The sequence below is a fragment of the Amphiura filiformis genome, chromosome 5 (assembly GCF_039555335.1).
Source record: "Amphiura filiformis chromosome 5, Afil_fr2py, whole genome shotgun sequence".
NCBI classification, from domain to species: domain Eukaryota; kingdom Metazoa; phylum Echinodermata; class Ophiuroidea; order Amphilepidida; family Amphiuridae; genus Amphiura; species Amphiura filiformis.
The window spans coordinates 31,960,974-31,979,758 of NC_092632.1; the positions used below are offsets into that span (position 1 = coordinate 31,960,974).

The window sequence follows — 18,785 nt, forward strand, 5'->3', positions numbered from 1 at the left end:
GCTACAGACAACATGGACAAGCCGAGCACCAGGGCTGAGCAGTATGTTCTTGTCTAGGAAGTTAACAGTGTGATAGGGATCAAACAGCGTGTTTATACTGAGCGTACGGCTTTTTGACCCGCTATTTTCCGGGCACAAAATACCGATCATAATCCGGCCATCGTTACCCAGCTTGTTTCTACTGAGACCAGAAAGCCGGGTCTCGCACGATGCACGGCATTTTTTTCCTGTAAACCGGAAGTACGGAAAACAGATTTCAACGAGCGCAAGGGATGACGGTTGTATCCTAAATTTAAATGTCAACGTATGGCAGCTCATGGCATAGGACCTAATCACAATTTAGTGTTTTCGTTAATCCAAATTGCATTAATTTACCAGTGGATCTTGGCTATTAAGATAATTAATTTACAGCCAAAATATAACCAACTCATTAACTATAAAGAAGTAGGCCTAGAGTAAGTAAAGTCATATCCACTTTACTTCATCAAGTTCATGCGAGTCACACATGTGGCCAGTGTATATAATATCAGAAAGAAGGAACCTACTACATTATAGGCCTATATAATGCCCCTACTTTAATACAAATAGAATATAAATCGCGTTATTTTTGCAACACACATGACCTCGACCCGGCAACCGATCACACGGCTCGTTTCTACTGAGCGTATTACACGCTTGGACCCGGCATGATCCACCTCAAGAGGTGGATCACGAAAGGCGAGCACATGACCCGGCATGACACGGCAACCGATTACCCAGATCGCTTCTACTGGGCTTGTTACCCGCCATGACCCGGCACGGCACGGCATGGCACGGAATTTGGCCCTCAGTAGAAACACGCAGAACGTGTAGACAACTGACCCATATGGGCATGTGTTGTCAACTTGTCATAGCAACTGATGCTAAATTGCTATCTGAATAACATGGCTGCCAATGGTAGTCTGTCATAGTACAGAAGAGAGCCATGACAAAATCCCAACCAGTAAAGTATCAATGCATAGGTTTCGTGCTAACACGCTCTTCAGTGCTCGCACTATAGTGATCGGAGGGGAGCGAGCCAGTTCTAATGTGTTATTTGTATTGGGTCAATCATCAGATCATTACTGCATTACACTGATATTTTTAAAACCCAAGTATCATCTCATGGTATGGTGTTTTGACTATTTTCCTTGGCAATCTCTGTGGAAATTCTATGTTCTTTACTCCAAATCAAATGTGGCTCTGTAGGTGTTAATGAAAGATGTAGGCCAACACTAGACAGACACTAAACATGCTAAACACACTAAAAAGTGCACATGTGGGTCATTCCTGATTGTCTGGTCTGTAGTTACTTTGTAACATAAACTTGACACTGTTGTTGTTGGACTCAACTCATCAAAACAGCTTCCTGTAGGGCCTACATACTCATCTCAAGTATAACATATGGGATTCAAAACTTTGTATTGGAAAATGCTATGTGACATGACCTACTGATGTGTTTAAAGTCTTAGAGAAATTACTACTTGCATACAATTTCACTGCTGTCTCCTTGTAATTAGAAGGTAATGCTTCAAACTCCTTTCTCGATCAGATGTTTTAAAGTTAGAAACTAGTTTGTACCACAAACCCTAGATTCTGTCTAGATGCTGTGGTAATACTGAGATTGCCAGTGTGATATGGCTTTTAAAGAGCTCTATTTACAATTCTAGGTAGCAAAGTTTTAAATGTGTACAATTGGAGATTCCTAGGATGCTGTGACCCTTATATCACATCCCCCAAAGCAGGTGGTGTATGTGACCTGAGATGACCTGTTCCCTTCTCAAATACTCAACATTTGTCACTTTGCAGATGAGCCATGCCTGATCCAAGTGTTACAACTTGATAAATTAGGAGATATTTTGTCTCAAACTGTTGTCTTGGTATAACAATATTTTTTTCAATATTCAGTGTTGCATGAACATTCGTAACCCAGCTGATTGCATAGGGCATAGGTCACATGCTTCATCCAATCAGATGAGTTTTCCTCAGTTAAAGGTCCTGTTGTACTTTTCATGGTGAATTCTGATTTGATTTTTGTTGTCATCTCATGTGTCAGAGAAGTCCAGCAGAGTCTAAATTAAAGATAATTTTAGTGAATTGTAGATGAGTTCAGGAACTTACAAACACTCTCAACAAGTGTGCTTGGAATTTGTGTGCACACAGATATCCAGGTCAAATTTGATGTAGAATGGTCAGCTTTGTGAATCTTCCCGGACTGAAACTGAAATCAAATAGTAAATACATGAAATGCAGTGTAGCATCATAAACATTGCTGATGACAACATGACTTGGAATAATATTAGGGATAACCATCAAAATTTCATGTTGACCCTATTGCTACAAAAGATTGTTTTCTGAGTAGAACTAATCAACAGAAGTATTTTGGTGGTTAAATGGTCAAAATCGGTCAAAAACTTTTCGAATTATGAATTATCAAAGCTTCCCATTCTGACCGGTCATTGGAACGAAATAAAATGACAAGGTCCAAAAATAGCAGTTGGGGAGCAAAATTGGCATAAGCATATATTTACCTTTATATATTTCTTTATTTTAACATATTTGCAAACATGAAACAAGCATATTGTGAAAGTATCAAAGGGTTTCTTATGAAATGGCACTTAACTAGTCACTGGCATAACTTATTTTTTTTTCAAACCAAGGCATTGAAATCATGCATTTAGAGGACATTTGCCAAAAATCATCCAAGATAGCCGATATGGCACAAAATCAAAATTGCACTAAGTAGGTGAACTTTTTTTCACAACCAAGAATTTCAATGTTATTGGGTTTAATATGACCAATTAGTAGGTGTATGTAAACAAAATCTTAAGTTTTGAAGGTCATTGACTCATTCACAACAATAGAGATTATCCTCATCATGCTCATGTGTATTCCTGTAGTATTCCTCATTCAAACCAAAGTAGCACTCAATACATTATGAGTATCTTTGTTCAAACCAATTCAATGCTTGACCTCGGAGTTACCTGCATGACTATCGCGGGCTATTTTGAAACAGTTATGGTTGCACATTCAGGTACTTCTTTTGAAAGTCCTAAACAAGGTATAGCCAGCAGCAAGTTGTAGATGTTATAGGCCTAAATATAAGAAAACGTTTAGGGTTAAGATCAGGTGAACAATACATCGAATGAGCACGAAACTTCACATTTATGTTCAGAAAGGTGTCTTCTTAACATGATTTGAAAGGAATATAAAAATTCCAAAGGGAAGCTGGTGATTTAATTTGTAACTCGAGATCTACTTGTTCAATTTTTAACCTTTTTACAGAGGGTATGATAGAGGTATTACTGGCAACTCTGCCAAATTACAGCTCAGTAGGCCACGTTTTTCACCTGATCTTACTGATTTGAATATTTTGTGCCATTCTTGAGCAGTGCTAAACTCAGCCACTGGCAATTAAGCGCACTGTGGCGATGGACCAATTTTGACTCGCACTTACAGAAAAACAAAATAAGTTATGTTGCTGTAATTTGCAAGATAGTTACAAAATATAATTGGCAGTAACTTCCCCAAATTTTACAGAAAAATATTGAAAAATAAAAGAATGAGATCAATTTAGAAATGTATGTGCAAGCAGTGCACAGTTGAGCTCCCTGCATGTCTATGGGAATGTTCTAATCAAGTTGATGGTTCATTGGTCATCCCTAATAATATACATTTTGTATCAAAATCAGCAACAGCAAAATCAACAGTAACAACAACTGCTATACAACAACACACTGACGGGCCTTAAAGAATACTATGGGAGTTGCATTTAGTTTGACAAACTGCTTCTCACCTCAAGATGGGAAGTGACATCACTGCATGATTTAGGTTGCATAGCCTTGATATGCATTCAGATTCGCAGTATAATACGCCTGTGTGTAAAGATGGCACAGTCGCAATGCTCTCTAACACATTTTGACATCACTACCAATGTGGTATAAAGTGAGAAGCAGTGTAGTAAAAGATTTAGAGTTAACATGTTGTACAATTCTCATCATTCACACTGCACAAGACATTGCATATCAGAGTAATGTAGTGCTACTCTGGGGAACATGAAACATAGGCAGATACATATTTAATTCATTGACTGGTTGTAAGTAACAGCTGTCTTAGTAACAGGTTGATGAAAGCTAGATTGGATGAAATATTACTCACTGAGGAATGAGGATGTTAAATGTGCTTTGAATCATGTTTGAATGTAAAGATGACTTTGTTGGGCTTCTTTGTATTATGAAGTTTCAGAGATGTTGCTACTATTTTACATCCGGGTCTTGTTTCAGTGTTAACATTATACAATTTACATAGTTGCTGTTCACCCTGAACATAATGCATTCCACAGATACATTTCACAACATCACCTGACAGACTGCAAAATGTCAACTAGACCTGCTACCCAGATGGTATTGATGTAGGCCTAAAACCGAAAGGATTCGGAATTTTTGATGGAAGTCTTCTCTCTTGAATCACAAGTTGAATGGAGCAACATGTGTATGTCTGCTTTGTGTGTCTGCTTTGTGCTGTGAACCCCCACCCCATCTCCCATTTTTCAGGGTGTTAACTAGAGAGTTGTCTGATACTAGCTCAACTAATGATCAATTTTTTTATTCTTTATTCATTTCACAGGAGATGATGGAGCAGCTGATAGTGATGAAGCTTCCCCACATCTTGACGATAGCCAAAGATCCACTGAGTGAGGTAGCCATCGCCGAGATGCAGAAACTCATCCTGCTGTTGCTTGGCTGTGCTGTCCAGTGTGATAAGAAAGAGGTGTTCATCGAAAGAATCAAGCAGCTTGAGATCGATGTACAGCATGCAATAGTTGTACACATTCAGGAGGTAAGGACATACCACCACAGAGGAGTATGTAATCGTTTGAAAAACGCTTTTCAATTGGATATGAATTGTGGCGCTTGGATGCTGCTGCATCAAGGTCATAATTTATTCAGTATTGAAAAGCATTATCCAATGATTACACACTCTCCCGGGCTCAGAGGCCCCTCTATTTTTTACCAGAGCTCATGAAGATGAGAATGAGCTATACTGAATGCAACTCAACCATATTTTTACCCTGATGTGGCAGTGATGTCAGTGCGCATTTCATTGGGCACAGCTTCAAATTGCTAGCGTTTGCTCAAAGCGCTGACATACATACGCATACGCGTAAAGACGCTGTATACATACGTGAACGAAACAGCTGCCTCAACGTGTTGACGTCACTGCCATATCAGAGTGAAAAATTGTATAAACATAGTGATTTAGATCTCCTGGAAGGCTGACCAGATTGCTGCTGACAGATTTTGCACTATTTACAATGCCTTTTGAATTAGCTCTCCCGTATATATGCTATATGCCATTTATATGTGATATTTTAAGCATTTAATAGGTAGCGGATAAAGTTGAACATTTAAAAATGGCAAAATCGGGCCCAAATATTTGGTGAGAACCCAATCTCGCAAATATTCTTTTTTTTTAACCTAACACTGCATAAATGGGGGAGAATCTAAATGCTGTTGGCAGAATTCAAAAAGATCTTACAAGGAAAAACAAAATGTTACCCCTGTAAATGAGATTATGATATTGGTATAAACTACTGCATAAGGTGATTTTTTCCCAACTAATGTACTAGGAGTGCTCATTTTGAAACATATAAAAAGAGGCTCTGAAGATGACAATGCTGGTGTTCTAGTCAATGAACTACTCCTTAAAAATGCATTAGTGCAAGATTTCCATGTAGCTCAGTTATCTGTAAGTCAATAGTAGTAATTTTATTTCTGTATTTTGAATACATATGTTATGACACAGGTGACAGACAATTCCGAAAATGTGTTCAGCCTTCAGCTGGAGGACATCGCAGATCTACCACCAGATCAACAGGAAGGCATCTCCAAGAATATGTTCAACCATCTGAAGAGTCTAGCCAAGGAAAGAGATGATTATTCTGAGGTAATGATATTGAAGAGGGCCGGAAACAAATGGTTCAAATGAGAAGGCTGAAGGGGACACAACTGAAATCTCAGAGAAGATATCTTACATTTCCCATAATGCATTTCTCCCATTTTGATTGCCTGTACTGATTCGCTCTCCAGTACAACATGGGTCTATAATGAGAAAAGTTCCCTCAATGAACAGAGCACATCCAGATCTTCTAAATTATATTTATTTTGTGACTATATTGACCCAATGTTAGCCAGTCTATTTGCAACATGAAAACTAATGGAGCCTGTACCAAGTAATTGAAGTGTCATTTGATGAAATAAGGTGATGTATCATATGGCAAAGGATTCTGGGAAGGGTAAGATATCTCCTCTGCTCAAACCCAATGTTCTGTCATCCTTGAGCAGAAATTCAAGCGAAAGGATAGGGATTTCAGCATTTCACCAAACATACACAGAATGCGGAGATCACGTTTAGGGTCCCAATTTCAGGCTCTGCTCCTTTCAAATTGACTTGCCAATTACTGTTTAAGGTTGGCATTTCAATGATAGGGCTATATTAAACTACAATGTCTTCTTTACGCCATCTTTTATACGCAAACAAACAAAATATTTTATCCAAAACAGTGGTAAATAAAAAAAAAGGCCCCCTTTTCAAGAAGATTTCAAGGAAGGTTAGTGATTAGGGTTTGTATTTTCACATGAAGTAGGTCAGTGTTTTAGTTGGGAATGTGAGGCCTGCTCGAGGATGGCGACACATGATAGTATACATGTACAAGTAACCTGCTCGGGAGGAGGCCTCACATGTAAGGCTATGTGAATTCCACCCTTTAGGATTGTTATGTAGACGTACGGGGGCCAAAATACAGTACCTCTGGTATAGCCAAAATCAAGTGAAGATTTATATGAGCAGTGCTTGGATTTGTGCTTGGAGCACTTATTGCATGATGGGCACAAATACATCACACAGACAGAAGGCGATATTTGGAAGTGTTAAAATCATGCCTGTAGGAAAACAAATTTGAAGTACTCTATCTTGCCATTCGTATAAAGTGACATGCAAACATGGTGGGGGTCAAGTCTTCTCATTTCTCACATGTTATTTTAGTATTGGATGTATGATAATTTTACATCTTACTTTGAAAAATGCATAGCAATTCAGGTGCATTTTGGAGTAAAATGCACTGTGATTATGCCCTACATTAAGTTTTATTGGTACCTCACTTTTGGAATCTGCCTTGTTAGATTCAGATTTACCAGTTCGGACTCTGGTTGAAAACAAAATAAACGTTACTTTTTTTGGCTGTAAAGTGCAAAAGATTTCAACTAATATATAATCTAGGCTCAAATCTAATTCTATTTCTAAACACAAACTTATAGGCATGTGGAAAGGACTTATGATGAGAGAAAGTGCACTAATATGTCAAGTATTTCTATATAATTAAATAGTGTCTGGCATGCATGGCCATTGTATTAGGTTTCAGAGGTGTCTGTGGTTTATGTCTAGGCTCATTACTAAGGCGGTAAGCTTATGCTAGATACATGTGTCGCATTTGCCCATTGCACTGATTTTCACATCTAATAACTTCTTTATAAAAATTATTTCACTTCAAATTGTTTTCAAAGCTATTGTCAGATTTCTGTTACTTTTTGCTGATGTTGGAATAGAAACAAGAGTGTGTGCTTTGTGTGTTTTACCCATGCAAAAACACCCCAACTCACCCCTACACCCATACATGCACAAACATTTTTAACAAGCAAACAAAACACACTTTCATTTAAACATATAATCTCTGCATATTCTGTGCATTCACATTAAAGCAATATCAAGTGTCTGTATTCTGGGTGGTAAACAACATCCTGTTGCCATGACAACATCCCATTTGCCCATCATCTCATCCATCTCGGCATGCATCCCGTCATCTGAGGAGATGTATCCAAAATATGGTGAATTGATTAGTAATCCCTCGCCTCATTCACTCCTGCTGCCTTGCCTGCCTGCCAACTAGTCTCTTAGCCTCTAAGCACATTTTCGCCAGTATAAGTTTTGCGCCCGTGACCGGAATTTGGAGAATGTAACTCAATACTGCGACATCTGAAGGTGTTTTTGCTGTCGTCTTGATGAGGATGTCTTGAGGGTTAGTCCCACCTACCTTGGTGAGGTCTGTGATGCACTTGAAACACCAAGGGACGTATAGCTTAGAGCTGACTAGACCCAAATTGCATTAGATGTTGTTTTTCATCTTAACTTCCTTAAGATTACAGACAAAAGTGCACATGAAACAAGCTGCTTTTTTGTTCAATCAATAAGTAAGATCTATATTGTAGGTACACAAAAGGTTTTGTTTTTTAGTCGGAGTGATTTGATTGTGTATAGTGGTGAATAGCATATGACATCCAACCTGACATGCTATTAGCATCCATTCAAGAGTTGCATCAAGTCTAGGGCCTCATTAGAGCACGTTCATCTTCTACCTGTCACTATACCTGTGGATATTCTGCAATAAGAAATGCAGCTAGAGACAAAGTACTGCATGTTGTGCATACTGAAGTATTATAAAACATGGTATACCAAGTTAATATGGATTTTTTTTTTCATTTCTGGCATAAACATATATCTATAGATGCAATGCAATAATAGTGGTCCATTTAATTCATTTATTACCTCGCTTAAAACATGATCCACTCATTTATATTTTAATGTGCAAGATTGACAGTTAATGCCGTTGTTTCCTTGTTACGCTTCTCGGCACATGAGAAAATGGCTTTTTATAGCTAATAACATAAGAACATCTTACGGGGGCAATGTTTGCATCTAATCTTATTAGTCATGCATCTAGCTTTCTCTCTCCCTCTCTCTCTCGCTAACACATCAGTTCATTGCAAGTTCATGTTGCCTTGAGGCTTAACCCAAGTGCATTGCCCAGGTATATCAGAAACCTGTTTGACTAAGATGTTGCTTGTCTCCATCAGGAATTTTAATCGCTGGAAGCAGACTTGAATATGATATTTTAATCCCAGTGCATATATATCCTCGTCTCTTATTTCCCAAAATATTTTATAAGATCCATTTGCTCTAATGTTGTCACTGAACTGGTAGACAGACTCATGTATCGCAATACATTTGTAGGTATATGGGGCCGTTCACAAACACTTGTTAAAGGGGGGGAAATTTTATCACGAAAAATTTTCGGGGCCCCCCCCCTTTTGAGATCTCAAAAATTTCAGGGCTCCCCTTTTTGACATGAAAATTATGGGTCAACCCCATAGAAAAGCATATAAACTCAATTTTCCCAGGAAAATTTGTGGTCATATTTTTCAGGGCCCACCCTTAGGAGGGTCAAATTTTTTCATGGCCCCCCTTTTTGCATCAGACCCCCCTAACAAGTGTACGGTCCCTAGGGCCCTATGCTTTACTCAACCAATTTTGTGGTGTTGTTTCTTTTGCATACAGCATGTTCTTAGTTTGAAAGTCATATCAAAGCAATTGCAAGGAACATAGGTTTTTTTGGTGATGTAACTTTCGTCATTTATTGGAAAAGCGATTGCTGATATCTGATCGATAAGTTACTAGTATGACCTGACATCAAATATCAACCAGTTGACTTGAAGGCAACTTTGTTGTTACATCGCTAGCCATGATAGGATGCTGGTAGCGATTGGCAAAATGGTTTCGGCATTTGATTTCCTGGCAATTTCTAAATCATGATTTTTAAATCGCATGCTGCGACTACTAATATGAATTGGGCATTAGTGTGTTTTGATGCGACAAATATGAAGTTTAATCTTATGATATGTAGTATTTGTGTAAGCGATTGTCAATGATAGGTCTTTATTTGTCTCAGTATTGTGGAACACAGCAATGAAAATCTAATAATAGTATTTACTACCGTCCATCACCCACTTTCTGTTGTGCTTATGGTCTTAGGATATCAGGTAGTCAAACTGCATCCTACTTCAATGATATTGTTTTACATGTGACTTTTATTAAGATGGAATTGACCCTTTCAGGAAGTTAAAGGTGAAATAAAACCTGACAAAGTTATCAATGTTACGCCACTCAAGTGACTCATCCATATTTATCATGTGAGGCTTGATTGGATTTTGTATCAAAACCAGATTTTATTGATGCTATAAATTATTCATATTTTCATCAATATTATGCAGGTTTATATGTTTCCTGTTTTTACTCTTGTGGTATGAAATCTGTTAAAAATTAACATTTATTTTATGCAAATTATATGGAATTGAAGCAATGATTAATTCATATCACAATCTATTTATGGAAAGGTCACATCTTTTGCTTTACAATGGGAAAGAAATGAAGCGAGAATTATTCACTTAGTTATGGCTTGTGAAAATAATTAGCCACTTCATTTATTTATTTTTAAATCTCTTCAGAATCAAAATAATACATCATTCTGGTGTTCAAATCAAACATACATCATCTGCTGTTCACTGTGTAAACAGATGATATTTCAACCAAATTTGTGAAAGATAATTCTTACAGAACAATTGTTTATTTGTGAAAATGTGGGTTTTTTGACTATTTATGAAGAAGGAAAATCCCTTTGTTTATATATAGTATGTGTTATCTTTTATTTATACATTATGTGCATTATTAGAATGTACAAAAATGAAAAGTAAAATAATAAATAATAATTAACATTTTCATTATTTTGTGCTTTCATGTACAGGCAATCACAGAAATTTGTCAAGAAAAAGAGTTCTACCAGGCCCAGCTTGAGGGCCGCCGTGTCCCTGCCACCCCTTCCCCAACCAGCCCCATTGGTGACAGCAGGCGGCACATCACCGTAGAGCTGGCCGAAACCAAAGCCAAACTGAGGAGAACAAGGCAAGAACTAGAAGAGAAGACAGAACTGGTGCTGGAATATAAAGATGAAATTGAAAAGTGCAATGCGACTATGCAGAAATTGAGACATGAGGTAAGACGATGAGAGAATGATGATAATGATGATTGTGAAAAGAGGTGTTTGGTTGCTATGGTAATGTTACTATGGTAACCACATCAGCTGAGTAATATGTGTTACTCTGTGGTGTAACTATGTTAATTTGGATTTGCTTCTAATCATAGATGGGATGATTAATAAATAACAATATTAACTAAAATTTGATTGATGTTTCATTGATATCAGATTGATTTCTAAATATGTCAAGGAATGTATAAGATATATCATGAGGTACCTTACTTGTAAGCAGGAATACAAATCTATTTATATGTAATCATACATGAATTGGCATTCAGATTTCCAGAGGTAGGTGTAAGAAGGCCTTAACAGCAATTGCTGCCTTGTAGATATTTGACAATTTCTGCATTCAATATTCTATACATTTAAAAATGTGAGACCTGGCAGCTATAGCAGATGGGAGCCATCTTGCACTAATGTAAACCCTTCAGATTTATTGGATTGTATGAGATGCGCAACAAGCATCATGACTAATGAATAACACAGCATAAATGTTTATGGTAAATACATCATCTATTTTATACAAATTACTGTAACATCTGTTGTGTGAGGTAAATAAAGATCAAATGTGAGGATAATAATTGCAGCACATCCCATGCCATCAGTCATGATGCATTAATGAGGTGGACTCATGTCTACTGAATTAAAAAATTAAAAACTCTAAAAAGGGTATTGCTTGTGGGAATAAAATAAAACTAGTCTATAATTCAAGACCGAATTAAAAAGATTAGTTTGCTTCTGACGTCCTGTCAACCAGACCGAAAATGCCATACTGCACAGGTCATCAACCAATCACGCTGCGCCTTTGCCCTGACGTCAGATGCAAACTAGTCTTTAATTTGGTCTTAGATTATAGTTCTCCCCCTAAATATAACCTTAACTGAATATACTAAGGGTAATTTTCTAGCTGTTATGAAAAGATGAAAGACCTGACTCTTTCCCTATTAACCTGAAGATGCACTCACTGATCTGATATTGTATCCTAGTACACATTACAAAGGATTGGACCTATTGGACTACTAGAATTCCATCTACAACTTACAAGCTTATGCCCCTAAACTAGCTTGTTTTTTTGACGAAAGAGACGAAAGGCAAATACTCCTCACAAAAACATTATAATAGGTTGGTCGTACAATAATACTTGTTTGTACAGCTGCCAGTATCAGTAATATAGTTGCTCAATCTCTGACAGATAATGTTTTTGTGGAGGGTGTCTGCCTTTCGCCTCCTTTCGTAAAAAACCCCTCATTTAGAGGCATTATATATGCTAACGGGATATGCTTATAGATGTAATTCTACGGTATTTTGTGTGTATGGAGCTTTGTTGAACCTCGAGTTTGGTTGTGATGTCAAAAATGAGGCCAAATGACTTGACTAGACCTGAATTTTTGGTGCCTTGTTAACTGCAATTGATGTAATGCTGAGCCATGTAGGTTAACATCAAGAGATGAATTAGTCATATCACTATGATTAGATCAAAATTACGAATCAAATCATCATATTACTATTTCAACTTCCTGAGTTTGTGTAGGGCATAAGTCACCGACATAATATGATAACACAACTGGGCTGTTGTTGCAAGTGAACTTCCATTTTTGTTTGAAATAAAACAATACTGAAAATGATATAACTACATGTAGGTCGATGGATTCATATATAGTAGACATGGTACATTGTATGTCATGCAATGTCTGTGCGAGTCCTTTCACAATGTTTAGAATAGTATGCAGGGTAATACCATGTGAGTAACAATGTGTAGCATGTCCTGGTATTCGTGTCTGCTTTACAAATAATGTTACAAGTCACGTATGCAGTCAATGTTGAATGTTATAATGTGCCCTGTTTGATATGAAGTTGTGTCTCCAGGGGCCTGTAATGATTTCAATAAGCTCCTAGGTCCTGGGAATGAACACTGTGTAGGCCTTTATTCTGAAGTCGGGTATTTGGAACATACCACTGTTTCCCAGTAGGACAATTATTATAGGCCTATATTAATAATTATGGTGCAAACATAAATGTCAACTCAATTTTGTACTTTGAAACTTAAAGTCTCAGATTAGAAACTGGTTTTGAAAGACTCTAGAGGCAGGTTGGTTAGAAATTTTCAATTGAAAAATAATATTTGACCAATTCAAAACCTGTATGATTGCATTGTATTTTGCCTGAACCAATGCAGATTTTTAATTACATCTCAGATTTTGTACATTGACAGGTATAATTCAGGTTCAACATTTCCCCAGTGTTGATGAATGCATTATGTTTTGCAGCTTCTCACTTGTGATTTGAGATTTCTAAAAAGAAATTTAAACAAAACAAAAACAAGTTGATCATGCTTCATTGGTTTCAGCATATATACTTTTCCTAATGATTAACATAGGATATGTGTAAGGTTTGTTATTGTATATTATGATAATAAGTAAACCACACCCATACATTGCCATATGCCATAAACGTAAGCCTGGGACAAAAGCACATTCATTCATGTGTTCATAAATAATATATACATAATACAGTCATATATTTGGTGAGTAAATATCTCTGACAATATTTTTGCAGACTTTAAACGATACAAAGTGAGGAATTGAAAACCTGAAGCACTAGTATTATGTGTGCAATGACATTTTACTTGACCCTACACATCAGTCTTGCCAGCTAGTTTCTGCATTAAAATATACATAATACTAACAAGTCAGACGGCACGTAAGCAGACAGTTATGAGATGATCTTAAAGTAACTAAAAACAATTGCCAAACTCTTGTTTAATTGCTCTACATCATGTACTGTTAAAGTGGATATTTTTGCATGTGTAATTTTCAGTTGAACTGTTGTCGTAGTGTTTCAATTGTTTTTAAATTCTCAAATCTAAGCTTCTGTACATTTTTTGAACTACAGAGAAAAGTAATATATTTGCACTTTGTTATTTTTGTGGTAGCTGCTTGGAATGTTATAAAGATGAAAATAAATGTAAAGCAAATATTTCTACTTTTACAGTAAGGTACTGGTTAAATAGCATATATAATATAATCAAGCCCTTAATATTAATAGTTCATGATAAAAATTAAAGTTTGTAACACACAAGTAAACATCCTAAACTATAGAAATATGATTTTTTTTTTAAAAAGAATTAACAATATTTGTTAGAAAATTGGCAAACACGGTCATGTAAAATGTAAACAACTGGTTACATCTATGATTGCTGATGGTAATATTTTGTACCCAGCCAGAAGGAAAGAACTCTGCCAATAAGGAGTTGCTTCTTGGCATGTATTTGATGCAGCGTGCAACCACAGCTCACACACCAATCATATCCATAGTATCAATAACCAACTTAGCCCAATCCATAGTGGCACAAGTCCCCAAGTAGTAAACAGGAAATTGCTACTTTCCGTCAGGGTATACTAAATTGCCCATAGCATTAGTAGCGACCATGAGAGCATAACCTTCTCAATTAGATGCAAGATCAATTTTTCCTCTTGAAAAAATCTGCAAGAAGCTCTTTCCCTTTGTGATAGGAAAATGCCCATTCATCGTTTGAGCTGCGTAAATGAGTCGTGCCAAGAAGATAGTAAAAGTAGGACCTGCAGGGTACCTTTGATGAGCATTATAAAGATTGCAGTTCTTTCCTTGGGGCTGAGGAAGAATAGATACATATTAGCTGGGTTATTTATAGAGCTGGGGTTCACTGGGGTGAAATGTTCCTGTGTCAAATGATGTGTAAGACAACTGTTGGCTAGTTTTGACAGGAACATAGTAAATGAAGGCCATGTTGTGCATGAATGTGTTAGGAGTTTGTTGGCAAAATGTTTCCATTTATCAAGAGTACGTCCGGTTAAAAGATCAAGCGCACTTTTTGTTCAATATTCAATGGCGTGACCAGAGTTTTCACAATCGAAGGGGTGGCCAGGGGGGAAATCTGCCACCCGGGGGGCCAAAATAACAATGGACAAATGGTCAACACATATGGGGGGATGAGGGTTTCAGTCAGGGGTCTCCCCTGCTGGTTTACGCTGCTGTTAATAATATTCATATTCATCAAATCAAGTTGTGCTAATAAGCATACGTATAGTAGGATAATTTAAAGGCTAGTCATAATTCAAGTGTTTTAAACAGTTTAAAGAAATGAATAGAAAATCAGTGCTATGTACTATTTGTCCATTCAGAGGCAAATTGAAGTACATGTATGCAGCTGCATATAGATTTGACCTGTATTTTCTGTACTGTTGAGACTATGATGAATATTGTTAACATCTTGTACTCGCTTGCGTTTCAAGCTGCAGTGTCTTTATTTTTGCCATTCATATGAATTATGATATCAAGTTTATTATAGGTCCATTTACAATTGCACAAGCTATAAATGTGTGTGCATTATGAATATCACATAAGTATTGTATAAAATAACATTTGATTCAGTGTGATTCATTTGATTCAGCTTTCTATGTTTAGATACTGATATATTACGACCCGATCCAATCACCACATCATCTATATATATCCATATAATGGAAAATATAAAAATGGCTGCCAATTTTTGTAACATGTTTACTAACTTTAGACAGGATGTAGTATATGTTTCTTTTATTTTAATCAAGTTTCTTAATATTTTCTTCCTTTACTCTACAGAACTTGGAACTTACTCAAGATGCTCGCTCAGTTCGTGCATATCGGGATGAACTGGATGTTTGGAAGGAGAAAGCGAGTAAAGTGGAGAAATATGAAATTGAAATTACCAGATATAGGGAGAGACTTAATGAATTGGACTACTTGAAGAGGAGAACTGAGGTGAGTGGATTATAATTGTATATTAAAAAGGCAAGTAGATATGGATGTTAATGAATATTAATTAGCATATGCAGATTTTACCAGAAAGTAGATTAATTCACGCTTCATAAAAAAATGAAGTACATTTATGTAAAGAAAATAGTTAGTAATTTTTTTTTTTTATTAATGAGCTCTTATGCATATTTTGTCAGAACTCAGAGGTGTGGCAGGGGGCTGTATTAAGTACCACTATGTATTCCTAATGATTAGCTCTATGCAATTATGCATACTGTAATGGTGTCATTTGTCTTCTGGAGCCTGCTGGTACCTTTTTATTTGATATCCAAATTTGAAAGCATGTTGATTTTCAAAAAACCCAACAAGTAAATTTTATTTATAATATGAATTTGTCAATGTTTCTAAGAAATCTGTCAAAAGAGCCTGTAAATGTAGGTTTGGAATTAGATAAGTTCTTGTTTTCCTTGCCGTAACATTTGGCCGATGTGTATTTACACATCACATCGATGTAGCCAGGCTGCTAGTCACGCTGACGACAATGATGACGATGCATGTCTCAATTGTCTACTTGGTGTATTTGCACATTATCTGTTCAATCACTGATGAGAGAATGTTACAATATCTCAGATATATGCATTTCAGGTTAAATCGAGAGGTTAGGGCAAGAATGCAATAGCTGCTAGGTGTCATTTTAAGATATGTGTACAATATAGAATGCAGAAATTGTCAAACTTCTGTAGGGCAGCTATTGCAGATAGGTCTTTCTGGCACTATCCTCTCGATGTATAACTGCATTGATTTGTAGAAGAAATTTTATGGTAACTTAAATACAGATTTGCAGGTGTGTTGCCTGTGAAATGGGTCAGACTATTTTTATGCATCATATTGATGCCACTTTGATGATATATACACCAAAGTTCCCTTTGAAAGCTGCTCTTACTGTTTTGAAGAATAAAGATATGCATGTACAATGCTCTTTTTGATTGAGGCAAGTGGCACAGGTAGCTGCCTATTGCTGATGCATCAAAGCATGAGGTGTTAATGATAAGTCGGTAGATAAGCTTCCCTCAAACCCCAAGAGGCTTATACCGGTGAATTACTTAAGCCGTATTTACTGCTCTTGCAACTGTCTGTATCGTTCCATACTAAGGGAGGTGTGTTCAACCACACAGAAAATGAAGATGGCTGATGGAAATGAAAGGCTGTGTGAAGGAATAGTCAATCAGCGTGTTTATACTGAGCACCTCGCATTACTGCGAATTCACCTTCACCCGCATTTCAATCCTCTCGCATTCACTGGGTCGTTTCTACTGCGCTGTTAATGCAGGGTAACAATTCACTACCCACATATTTAGTGGGGAAGGCGGAAGTCCAGCAAATAGTTTTTGTGACCTTTCAAGGTCAGATTTTGAATTCTCACACTGTATTATAATAGGCTAACTTCGGTGTCAACCGCAAAATAAATCACCCGTACTGTTTCTACTGCGAGCGTTACAGCGTATTAACCACTATTAACCACCTCTATAGGTGGTTGGCGGATTCACTCGCATTACGCGCATTAACCTTCACCCGATCTGTTTCTACTGGGGCTGTTACCGCCTATTCCTCACATCACCCCGAATTAACTCGAATTAACCCGCAACCGTCTGCTCAGTAGAAACACGCTGAATCATGAAGACATTATAGAGAATGTCATGTTCACACTTTGATTAATTGCCATTAATGTACCAGTATGTCAATTCATTCAAGCAATATTAAATACAGTGCTCAATCACTCACCTGTTCATAGACAGAAAATACTAGTTGAGATAATGTACAGGTTTGATACTAGTACCATGTAGTTTGAGGTATAAAACTGAAAGCTACTCAGGCACATCAAATGGAATCATTTGACGAGGCAGTAGATGGGGTTATCCCACCCATAAATGGGGTGATGAAACACCAAGTTTTAAGTACATTTTTTTTTAATACTTTAAAAAAATATTATTTTGAAATTGTGTTGCCAATTTGAACCCATCTAAACAAAAGAGACAACACTTGATACCTGCAGTGTAGTGATGGTTGCTAGTGTATTTAAATGAAGTAACTGCTTGATAACCCTGTATTTCAATCATGGGTATTATGCTGCATGTTGACTGCTGTACTGAAATCGCCATTACATACCTGTTGCACTTGCCAACACACAAATCTATTACTGTGTAAAAAGAAATGTACTACATGACTCATCTGACAGTGAGATAACAGTATAATTCAAGACACGGTCTGGGCAGCTAATGAACACTCCTCTACTTCTACATTTATATGCTCAAATGCTACATCAAAAACTACTATAAAATACAAACTGTGATGAGAACAAATATTTCTTCTTAAAATAAATGTATAATATAAGCAACATAAATCTAAAAGGAGATAATTACATAGATTGGGGGCACAAAAGCAGAAGACACTGTTACAAATTATATAGTATTAAGAACTGTTTTGGGTAATGAGTGAAACAAGTCAATTTGTCATGATGAGATGAGAATTAGCTAGGGAATGAATTGGCATTACGATAATATGCTTATTGCATTTTACTGAATCTGAAATAGCCCACTACCTGGTATGGTAGCAGTATAATTTACCTCACGTTAGTTGCCTATGTCACTAGGGTGTGTGTGCTCAATAGAACTCTAAGCAAATATAACATGAATGTGCATAATGTCTGCACATCATTCAAATGCCAACATCAGTTAGCTATTAAGTCTCTACAGTGTGACTATGAAGTACTGGTACTAGTATAGTTAATAGTTAATGTTAATGCAGTTAGCTAAATACTGTAGCCTTGAATTTGGTCTTGAGGACCATAGTTCGGAAAGTTACTTTATTTTATTTATATTCAATAAATATTACTTTATAATAGGCCTATACAAAGAGGTCACTCCCAAAGAGAATGGACTCAGAATTACCTGATGTGTAACACAATTGTAAATCAGCCATATTGGTTTGTCACACTGGAGACCAAAGTAGTGTACTTCTAGCATTTCTAGGCAGAAAGCCGATATTGAACGATAATTTGCACCTTCACACT

The 18,785-nt window shown here is 36.8% G+C and overlaps 1 protein-coding gene across 9 annotated transcripts in view; it reads left to right on the top strand.

The window, feature by feature from the left end:
* LOC140152983 (girdin-like) overlaps positions 1 to 18,785 on the top strand; it is a 94,026-nt gene that overhangs the window by 36,915 nt on the left and 38,326 nt on the right. For all 9 annotated transcript variants that reach the window (XM_072175547.1, XM_072175544.1, XM_072175546.1 and 6 more), the window contains exons 4-7: positions 4,645 to 4,857; positions 5,824 to 5,964; positions 10,652 to 10,900; positions 15,563 to 15,721. In XM_072175547.1, coding sequence (XP_072031648.1) covers positions 4,645 to 4,857; positions 5,824 to 5,964; positions 10,652 to 10,900; positions 15,563 to 15,721 — 762 coding nt within the window. The remainder of the gene's footprint in view (positions 1 to 4,644; positions 4,858 to 5,823; positions 5,965 to 10,651; positions 10,901 to 15,562; positions 15,722 to 18,785) is intronic.